The 10,803-nt window shown below is 44.6% G+C and overlaps 1 protein-coding gene across 2 annotated transcripts in view; it reads left to right on the forward strand.

Annotated features, from left to right (window-relative positions):
- The window catches only part of LOC144105583 (luciferin 4-monooxygenase-like), a 39,727-nt gene extending 35,145 nt beyond the window's left edge, over positions 1 to 4,582 (forward strand). For both annotated transcript variants that reach the window (XM_077638702.1, XM_077638703.1), the window contains 2 exons: positions 3,084 to 3,341; positions 4,398 to 4,582. In XM_077638702.1, the coding sequence (XP_077494828.1) occupies positions 3,084 to 3,341; positions 4,398 to 4,528 (389 nt within the window). In that variant the 3' untranslated portion in view covers positions 4,529 to 4,582. The remainder of the gene's footprint in view (positions 1 to 3,083; positions 3,342 to 4,397) is intronic.
- The last annotated feature ends 6,221 nt before the right edge of the window (positions 4,583 to 10,803 follow it).

Raw genomic sequence — 10,803 nt, forward strand, 5'->3', positions numbered from 1 at the left:
CGTTCGTTCCATCTGTCTACTAGGCACAGATTTCAGAAACCGGTGGCCACCAGTATGCTGCTCTGGGAGTTATCCGGGATGGTTTCAAATTTTTATTGAGAAAAGCAGTGCCATTGGAAACAGTACAGTTCACAGCCCTAATTCATGTGCTGCGCAGCTTCATACGGCTTCTTCGTGATGTTTGTTCTTTGCACCCTCATATATAGATATATAAGCTATCCTCAGAACGGCGACATTGAAATTTATCACCTAATAACGCATGCTTAGAGACCTGCCAATACCGCCAGCTTTGTGGCTTGTTACACTGCCTGATCTTTGCCGCTCGATTACTCTCAACGCGAAGCCTTAACAAGCGTAATTTCTTAAAACCCGATCATAACCAGCGCACAGGTACAGATTTTCTGCGCCAATCGTAGAAAAATATTTTGTAGCTAATGCAGCACGTGGTAAATGACAAACGCTTAAAGGAGCTGAATGCGGAGAAGCCGTCCAAGGAATATAACAAGAGGCGACCATATGTTCTTCCGGATTTTTGCTGATAGAGGCATCCTTTCATGATTTCTTTCTTTCTTAGTCAGTTTTATTTTGACAGAACTATTACTTACAACGAAAGAGCTCATCATCATCATCATCAGTCTGGCTACACCCACTGCAGGGTAAAGCCATCTCCCATGCCTCTCCAACTAACCTGTGTCTTTGCCAGATTCGCCCACCCTTTGCCTGCGAACTTCTTAATCTGATCCGCCCACTTAACCTTCTGCCGCCCCCTGCTACGTTTGTCTTCTCTTGGAGTCCACTCCGTTAGCCTTAAGGCCCACCGGTTATCTTGCCTTCGCATTACATGCTCTGCCCAAGCCACTTTCTTCCTCTTGATTTCGATTAGGATGTCATTAACAAGAGTTTGTTCCCTCACCAACTCTGCCCGCTTCCGGTGTCTTTCCATAGCTCGCTGCGTTGCCCTTATCTTAAGCTGAACTTCAGGTCATATAATCGTGATGCATGCAATTCATTTCATTAGGAACATAAGTTTCAAATTACCTTTAGTGTTATGCTGTCTGAGGATGGAACGAATGCATGGCCCGTTCAGACAATGGCTTTGCGAAAAACTAAGTGGGGCCTCTTTAATCATTTTATGGCAAATAAAGCAGAGCACCAGGTCCAGGGACAACTGCACGTACGCTTGAGGAAATCAGTGGGGCCCCTCGGACACCGTTATTTGACCCCAGCCCGTCTCCTATGCGATGTAAATGTTATAGAGCCAGGCCTGCAGCGCTAAATTACTTTCCTAAAAGTAACGAAAAATTTATAAATCTACAATACCAACTAGTTTTCAAAAAACAACATTACGTCACATTTAATTCCGAGGTGCAATTAATGTTTAGTTGTAAAGCGCACAAAGAAGCGCACTGGTTGAGGCTCCAACAAGAATTTAAGATTTCCTCATTTATTCTAACAAAAGAGCAGTTATTCTCCAAACGTGGCTGCGAACATTTTGCCCTTCCGCGAAGAAAGGGTGTCCCGGTCCGAGCTAAGCAGCAGCTCTGCACGTGCAGTGGAGAGCAGCCCGTTTTTGTGCAGTGTGAAAACCTTTTCAAAAACCCAGACTTCGAACATCAGAATAAATCGCACAATGGCGTTACTGTGCCAGCACGTGTGTGTGTGGGTGTGTGTGCGCGCGTGTGCGCGTGTGCGCGCGTCCGTGTGTGTGCGCGCGTCCGTGTGTGTGTGTGTGTGTGGTGTGTGTGTGTGTGTGTGTGTGTGTGTGTGTGTGTGTGTGTGTGTGTGTGTGTGTGTGTGTGTGTGTGTGTGTGTGTGTGTGTGTGTGTGTGCGTGCGTGTGTGCGTGTGTGCGTGTGTGCGCGCGTGCGTGTGTGCGCGCGCGCGCGCGTGTGTGTGCGTGTGTGTGTGTGTGTGTGTGTGTGTGTGTGTGTGTGTGTGTGTGTGTGTGTGTGTGTGTGTGTGTGTGTGTGTGTGTGTGTGTGTGTGTGTGTGTGTGTGTGTGTGTGTGTGTGTGTGTGTGTGTGTGTGTGTGTGTGTGTGTGTGTGTGTGTGTGTGTGTGTGTGTGTGTGTGTGTGTGTGTGTGTGTGTGTGTGTGTGTGTGTGTGTGTGTGTGTGCGTGCGCGCGCGCGCTTGCGTGCGTATGCGGAGCCAGAGCCTCATAGCCTCCGCTTCGTTGAACTCGGCTCAAGAGAGCGGCTCACACCTGCATCCCTTTCGCCGCTTGCCCACATATACAAATTGTCTCGCTTCCTTGCTCGGGCTTTCCGATCATCCCTCCTGCTTTGAAGCCACTAGACGCAGCAAACAAATCTTGAATAAAGGTGATTTAGAAAATATTTGATCACTTTTGCTCTAAAATTACGGTCGCAGAGTGAATCAATACAGTACAGAATTACACGCCAATGAAAGATGTTCATTACATTACAATTTTCCGAGGAAAAAAAGAATGTAGTGCGATGTCACTGCAGTAATCTAATTGCTACCCAATCTGCAACAAGGCCACTGCTGTGTTTATAGAAGTTTGCCTGAATATGTTTAACCATACAGTACGAACATTCCTTTCTGCCGAAAACAAAGCCGATCATTTCGGTGCAGTTTCTTGTGGAGATAAGTGTTATCCAGAAGAACGTTTCTACCCATATAAAAAAAATCCCCTAATCTCCAACGTTGTTCGAACTCCTCGTGTAACATGAAGTTGTTCACAGACCACCTTTCCGATGCAGAGCGGCAGTCGCTAATCGTGCAGGACAGATATAATTGACAATCAATGAGAAAAGCATTGGTTCTTGAATTGGCCTAACATAGCTAACGGTGCTTATAAGACGTATTACTTGGTTTGTTCTCGCTATAACCACACACGAATGATGTCTGGTGTGCTTTCTTCCCCTTTGGTAACGGCCACTCGAACGTTTTTTTTTTGTTTTTTGAAGCCGAGCGAAAGTGCACTGGATTGTAAAAAAAACGCGAGCTGGGTAAACAATCTGCATAACTTTGGCGAACAACTTAAGCTAGGAAACTGGTCATCTACTGACAAGAGTACTGTCAATAGATTCGTTGATTTTACCTTTGGCTTTCATTTCCAGGCGACCTGGGCTACTACAACGAAGACGGCAGGCTCTTCATCACGGGACGAGTGAAAGCTGCCACTCTGCCTGCCGCACTCCGGAGCGGCCTTTCCACCGTGGAAGAATGCCTCCACTTTCATCCGAGCGTCGCCGAGGCTGCGGTCGTGCCCATCGTTGCCTCCCAGGGTGAGGGTCACCTGGCGGCTGTTGTCGTCACCAGACCCGAGCACAAGCCGAGTCGAGAGCTTGCCCAGCGCATCAAAAGCTTCGTGAGAGGTAGGAGCACGGCATCGACTTCGTGTGTGGTATGGGCCGGTACGCACCGCGTAGTTACAAAACGAGGTCGTTTTGGGTGGTTCTTATTGTTGTGTTTTCATGGCTTATCTATCAGTTTTCATGCCTTTGAGTTTTCCTTTATATACGAAGGTTTTAGCAAGTAAAGCCTTTAGTTGCGAGGCAGCGCTTGCCCTGTGTCTTTCTTTCTCTGGTCCCTCGTTCTTTGCGTCGTTTTACAATCAACCTATACCAACTAGGCCAACTCAAAGTTTTGCTAAAATGAGGTCGATACAGCATCTCGCATTTTTTCTCCAAATTTTTCCTCGTGCAATGCAGCTCTGACAAAAAAATCAGTTATTCAAAAACATCAATAAACAAGCAATCATATAAATGACACAGGATCTAATTCCTTCCAGAGCACGTATTATCACTGAAAAGCATTTTCTTGATTTTCCGAAAGTGTTGGAGATGGGGCACGTCTCCCAGGGAACCGTAGTACCAGCGCCTGCAATACTGAAGGGAACACGCAGTCATGCGCCCATGCAAACCAGCCGTGAGCCCACTGTTAGCCTACCTTCCGCACAATGGTTGTAACGTTTTCAATTCCGATGCCCCTAATTAAAAAAATTATCAATACGGCAATAGTCCTACACAAGAACATCGGTACCCATTGCCGTCTTTCTTTATAAATGAGAATACGCCAAAATTCAATGGTGCGCGACTCCATCAATCAGAACAGCCCTGGACCTGCGACCTGCCTGCGTTGACAGGTGCACACGTGTTTCCTTACTCAAAACTGATATATACACGCCAGCTGTACACTAGTGTTCAGGTTGCTTATTTATGCCGCCTTTACAGCATAATATGATGTCATTATCAGCGGAACAAGTGCTTTCTTACGCGGTACTATAAAATGCGCTGTGTATGGTACGTCTTAGGAGGCGTTCCCTCATACTAATCTGAAAGAACGCGTGAATTTGTTCTTTTCTGAATTTCTTCAAGATAAAACAGTACCAACATGTCCAACTTCTCGCTCTTGTCTGCCCTGCATTGCAGAAAACCTGCCGACAGCCCCTCTCATCGAAGCTGGTATTTTCTTCACTGATTCCATTCCAAGGAGCGGCTTCGGGAAGATCAAACGGCGTCTCTTGCGTGAGCAAATGGCAGAACTTGAGAGGATGGACTAGTTGAATTGCAACTCATACACCTGAAAATAAAGCTGAATGATTTGCAGAAACTCATGGTTGGCCCAGGTCTTGTGTAATCTTTTAAACATTCATAAGTCCTAATTTGTCACCACCCAATGTAAGGGCCGTTCACAAAATTCTCCTAGTTCTGGTGGAAAAAAATGATGAGCATTCTCGGAAAAATCAATGGTAGACAACTTCACGCAGATGCTCTATTTGCGGTTTTTATAGGAAGAAAAACACAGTCCGCTCTCAAGTTCTCAACTATACCGTCACAACCAGCGCCAAAGGTTTTGAATGAAAAGGCAGCATAGGAAATTATTCTTCGGCGTACATTCAGAACAAATATTAGGCTATAGTTCCGATAACAGCGACAAAGGTTCTGTACTCTATGAAACGGTCTTGCATTGCTCGCACGCTGGCCACGCTGCTAGAAGTGTGACACAAACATTAGGAGTTAAAAAAAAACTAAATGACTGAGTGAATATTTTCTTCCGTGCCTTATCCTTTTCTCTATTTTAGGTGATATTTATAATAAACTGTACATCTCCAACCAAAAAATTAAATTTTATCCCAACGTTTCGAAGCCGACTCGGCTCCTTCATCAGGGGTGACTGAGGCCAGTAGCTAGCGTCAAATCTGTCAATGTATAGTTTTCAATCTATTTTAGGTCATAGCACATATACTGCAAATTTGCCGCATTTAAACGTTGTTTGGTTGTTGATTTGTCTGAAGCTTGCTTCGTTGCAGGCTGTCCATCGAGTTCTGGGCAACCTGATATTATATGAAGTAGACTGGCACACGCTTAAAAGCATAACAAGGTACTACTTACGTTCCGACTTTCGGCTGGGGACCAGTCTTCTTCAGAGTGCTACATGGTTATTTCACACGTCTATTTGTAGGGGTTGGATAAAGGCTGCTACAATGCGCCCGAGTTAACCCCCCCCCCCCTCTCCTTCCTGCGCTTGGCGCGTGATGAGTTACAGTCCAGAAGGGTGTCCAGTGAAAGAAACATTCGTTACATTTTAACTTCGTCCAACATTTGCTTTCCTCTAAGCGCGGGCTGCGTACACTGCAATAAGCCTTGTTGTCAGGTCTGCGCCCAGATGATTTCATCAAGCACTGCCTTCAGCACAGCCTGCGACTTCTCCATTAAAATCAAAGGAAACTTTAATTGTTACAGCTCGAAAGAGGTATACCTTCTTGAGTGTTCGACGTGTAAATTTGGGTATATCGCCCAAACAGAGACGGGCTTCTGAATACGATCCAACAACCATCGTGCACACTCTATCTCTTCCCAATGTCCCTTTGTCCAGACATGCTAACATTGCCGGTTATGAATTCACTTACCTGAATATAACAATCCTTGAATCAAACTTCCGCACGCATCACGACAGAGAATTTGCGAGAGACGTATCTCACCTAAAAATTAAAAACAGCTTCCTCGAGACTTAATGATAGATAGATAGATAGATAGATAGATAGATAGATAGATAGATAGATAGATAGATAGATAGATAGATAGATAGATAGATAGATAGATAGATAGATAGATAGATAGATAGATAGATAGATAGATAGATAGATAGATAGATAGATAGATAGATAGATAGATAGATAGATAGATAGATAGATAGATAGATAGATAGATAGATAGATAGATAGATAGATAGATAGATAGATAGATAGATAGATAGATAGATAGATAGATAGATAGATAGATAGATAGATAGATAGATAGATAGATAGATAGATAGATAGATAGATAGATAGATAGATAGATAGATAGATAGATAGATAGATAGATAGATAGATAGATAGATAGATAGATAGATAGATAGATAGATAGATAGATAGATAGATAGATAGATAGATAGATAGATAGATAGATAGATAGATAGATAGATAGATAGATAGATAGATAGATAGATAGATAGATAGATAGATAGATAGATAGATAGATAGATAGATAGATAGATAGATAGATAGATAGATAGATAGATAGATAGATAGATAGATAGATAGATAGATAGATAGATAGATAGATAGATAGATAGATAGATAGATAGATAGATAGATAGATAGATAGATAGATAGATAGATAGATAGATAGATAGATAGATAGATAGATAGATAGATAGATAGATAGATAGATAGATAGATAGATAGATAGATAGATAGATAGATAGATAGATAGATAGATAGATAGATAGATAGATAGATAGATAGATAGATAGATAGATAGATAGATAGATAGATAGATAGATAGATAGATAGATAGATAGATAGATAGATAGATAGATAGATAGATAGATAGATAGATAGATAGATAGATAGATAGATAGATAGATAGATAGATAGATAGATAGATAGATAGATAGATAGATAGATAGATAGATAGATAGATAGATAGATAGATAGATAGATAGATAGATAGATAGATAGATAGATAGATAGATAGATAGATAGATAGATAGATAGATAGATAGATAGATAGATAGATAGATAGATAGATAGATAGATAGATAGATAGATAGATAGATAGATAGATAGATAGATAGATAGATAGATAGATAGATAGATAGATAGATAGATAGATAGATAGATAGATAGATAGATAGATAGATAGATAGATAGATAGATAGATAGATAGATAGATAGATAGATAGATAGATAGATAGATAGATAGATAGATAGATAGATAGATAGATAGATAGATAGATAGATAGATAGATAGATAGATAGATAGATAGATAGATAGATAGATAGATAGATAGATAGATAGATAGATAGATAGATAGATAGATAGATAGATAGATAGATAGATAGATAGATAGATAGATAGATAGATAGATAGATAGATAGATAGATAGATAGATAGATAGATAGATAGATAGATAGATAGATAGATAGATAGATAGATAGATAGATAGGAGGAGGGAAAGGCAGGGATGTTAACCAGAAAGGGGTTCCGGTTGGCTACCCTGCATGGGGAAGAGGGATTAGGGGACTAAAAGGAGGAAGAGAGAAGGGAAAAAGGCATAACACACACACGCACAACGCTGTCACAATTTGTCACTCAATCCAGTCGCTCTCAAGTAGGCAAAGAGGGCCTTGTATGCCTTGAGGGCAGTCGACTGCTGTGGCCACGGACCGAGGATCTTTTGCTCTGTTAATGGGCGAGGATCGAGGCGGTCCAGGGCACAACACAGTGTATGTCTTGCACTCGCAAATGCAGGGCACTCACAGAGAAGATGAGCGATTGTCTCCTCGCAACCACAGCTCTCACAGGCAGGGCTGTCGGCCATCCCCATCCGGAAAGTATAGTAATTGGTAAATGCAGCACCGATCCATAAACGGCATAACAGTGTTGCGTCGCGACGTTCTAAGTTACGTGGAAGAAGAAGGCGCAGTTCAGGGTCCAGTGCCTTGAGGCGGAGGTTGCAAAACTCTCCCGTGTTCCTCGCTGAAAGTGTGAGCTCCAGCGCCAAAAGGCGAAGCCCACACGCAGCGTCAGGTCTCGATATTGGGATCCTCACTGGAAGCCCGTCGTTGTGAGCAGAACGCGCAGCCGGATCGGCCTGGTGATTACCGTTAATACCACAGTGTCCTGGAAGCCATTGAAAAATGATGTCATGACCTTTGGAAACGGTGCCGTGGTACAGTAGACGGATCTCAGCAACAAGTTGCTCCTGCGACCCGCGGCGTAGCGCAGCTTGCAGGGCTTGAAGGGCTGCTTTAGAGTCGGTGAAAACCGTCCAGTCATGTGGAGGTTCTTGACTGATGAACTCTACCGAAGCCCGTAAGGCTGCGAGTTCCGCACCAGTTGAAGATGTTGGATGGGTCGTCTTCACTTTCATGAAGATGGATCTGGCCGGTATCACCACCGACCCCGCCGAACTGGTCGAGTGAACTGATCCATCTGTGTAAATATGCATGCGGTGACTGTGGTAAGAATGCAGGTGATTCAATGTCAGTTGTTTGAGAGCGGGCAGTGAATCTCCAGCTTTCTTTGTAATTCCAGGAATATAGAGGTGAACCCGAGGTTCATGAAGACTCCATAAGGGTGAGCTCGGTCTTGACGCAGGGGTGAACTGCGATGCAAGATATGCGCGATGGGCTTCAATGACTTTGGCGAACGCAGTACGCGGCCTAATTATTGGGAGTGTTGCGAGGTGATGACAAGGAATCCGTGTGAGGGGCCGAATATGTGTTCTCATGGTGTCAACAGCAATGTATGTACTAACAGGATGTTCCCGGGCAACAAGAACAGTTGCTGCTGTTGATGCACATTTAGGCAGTCCAAGACAGATACGGAGAGCTTGCGCTTGCACACTTTGAAGAGTCTTGATATTTGTGTTTCTAATGGAACTGAATATCGGAAGACTGTACCGCATGTAGCCCAGAAATAGGGAACGGTACAGTTGTAGCATCGAGCGCACTGATGCGCCCCACGACTTTCCCCCGAGGAAGGAGAGGACGTGGACAATCGAAATTAGCCTCTTTCTCATGTCGTAGATATGTGGACTCCACGAGAGGTTCCTGTCGATGACAACACCAAGGAATCTGTGGCTTCTCTCATAGGGAATGGATTTGCCATTGATGCGAATGGTGTAACGTGACATTATTTTGCGTGTGAACGCCACAAGTGAACACTTTTCGGTCGAAATGTCCAGGCCCTGCAAGCGAAGATAAGATGTCAATATCGATGCCGCTTTTTGAAGTCTTGCACGAACTTGAGGACGGGTCACCCCTGATGCCCAAATACAGATGTCGTCTGCATATACCGAGATCTGAGCAGGTTGTGGCAATACGTCGACCAGGCCGATAAGAGCAAGGTTGAAGAGAACTGGGCTCAGCACTCCACCCTGAGTGACTCCGCGCGAATATCGGTGTAAGGACGTTAGTCCGTCCGCAGTCAGGACAAAAAGCCACCTCTCTGATAAATAGCTGCGTATCCAGCTGAACGTGCGGCCTCCGATCTCAGCAGCTTCCATTGCGTCCAAAATGGCCTGATGCGTTACGTTGTCGTACGCGCCCTTGATATCCAAAAACAATGCCACGGTCAATCTTTTCAAACTTTTGCTGTGGTGCACCGACGTTACAAGGTCAATCACGTTGTCGATAGAAGAGCGGTCCCGTCGGAACCCAGACATGAAGGTTGGATAAATCTGATATCGCTCCAAGTACCATTCCACGCGTGTGAGCAGCATTCTTTCCATGACTTTGCCGACATAGCTGGCGAGTGCAATTGGACGGTATGATGAAAGGTCGAGCGGTGATTTCCCCGGCTTAAAAAGTGGAACCAGACGACTGGTCTTCCAATCCTGAGGAACTATGCCAGCAGTCCATGACTTGTTATAAGTGTCCAAAAGAGCCCGTCGAGCTTCTTGGCCAAGGTCGGAAAGTGCGGAGTACGTCACACCATCGGGCCCTGGTGATAATGACCTACAACAAGCCAGCGCAGCATCAAGTTCTTCCATGGAGAATAGTGCATCCATCCGAGAATCCCGTGAGGGTGGAACATTGTTGCAGTGCAGCATTGCGCCTGGATTCGGAGGGCCTGTTATTCTTGCGCAGAAATCTTCAGCTACCTCAACCACACTGCGCCTTTGGTGGAGCGCTACGGATTTGAACGGGTAGCGGTGTTGAGGGTGCGTGCGAAGACCCCGAATTACACTCCAAACGCGTGACAAAGGCTTCCGTGGATCAAGTATTTGGCAAAATGTTCTCCACCGTTGTGTTTGCAGTGCCTGAATTCTGCGCTGAATCTTCTTCTGTATGCGCCTAGCATCTCTTAGGTCTAGGCGCGACTTTGTGCGTCGGTATCTGCGCTCTGCCCTGCGTCGTTGTGATCGCAGTCGCTGCAATTCGAAGTCAAAATCGGTGTAGTTAGCGACAGGGTTATAGGGGCAGGTGGAGTGTTCCACGGCCTCTTTAATTTTTTGTTCAAGACCGATAGAGAAGCCCTCTGCGCAAGCAGCCTCCATAAGTAATTTAAAAACTGTCCAGTCAATGCGCTGCCTACACGTGGCTGGGGAAAATGTGAAATGGCCGGTAATAATCAGATAGGTTGGGATATGGTCGCTGCCATGGGTTTCTACATCCGAAAACCACCGAACGCTGTTGTTAAGGCACTTTGAAACGAAAGTCAAGTCCAAGCAGCTGCTATAAGTCACCCCTCGTATATAGGTCGGGCTTCCGTCATTCAGGTACTGGAGGTCATGGTCAGAGGCGAAGGACACAAGCTGTCTTCCCCTAACGTCCATCCTAAC

This window comes from Amblyomma americanum, chromosome 9 (genome assembly GCF_052857255.1).
Source record: "Amblyomma americanum isolate KBUSLIRL-KWMA chromosome 9, ASM5285725v1, whole genome shotgun sequence".
NCBI lineage: Eukaryota > Metazoa > Arthropoda > Arachnida > Ixodida > Ixodidae > Amblyomma > Amblyomma americanum.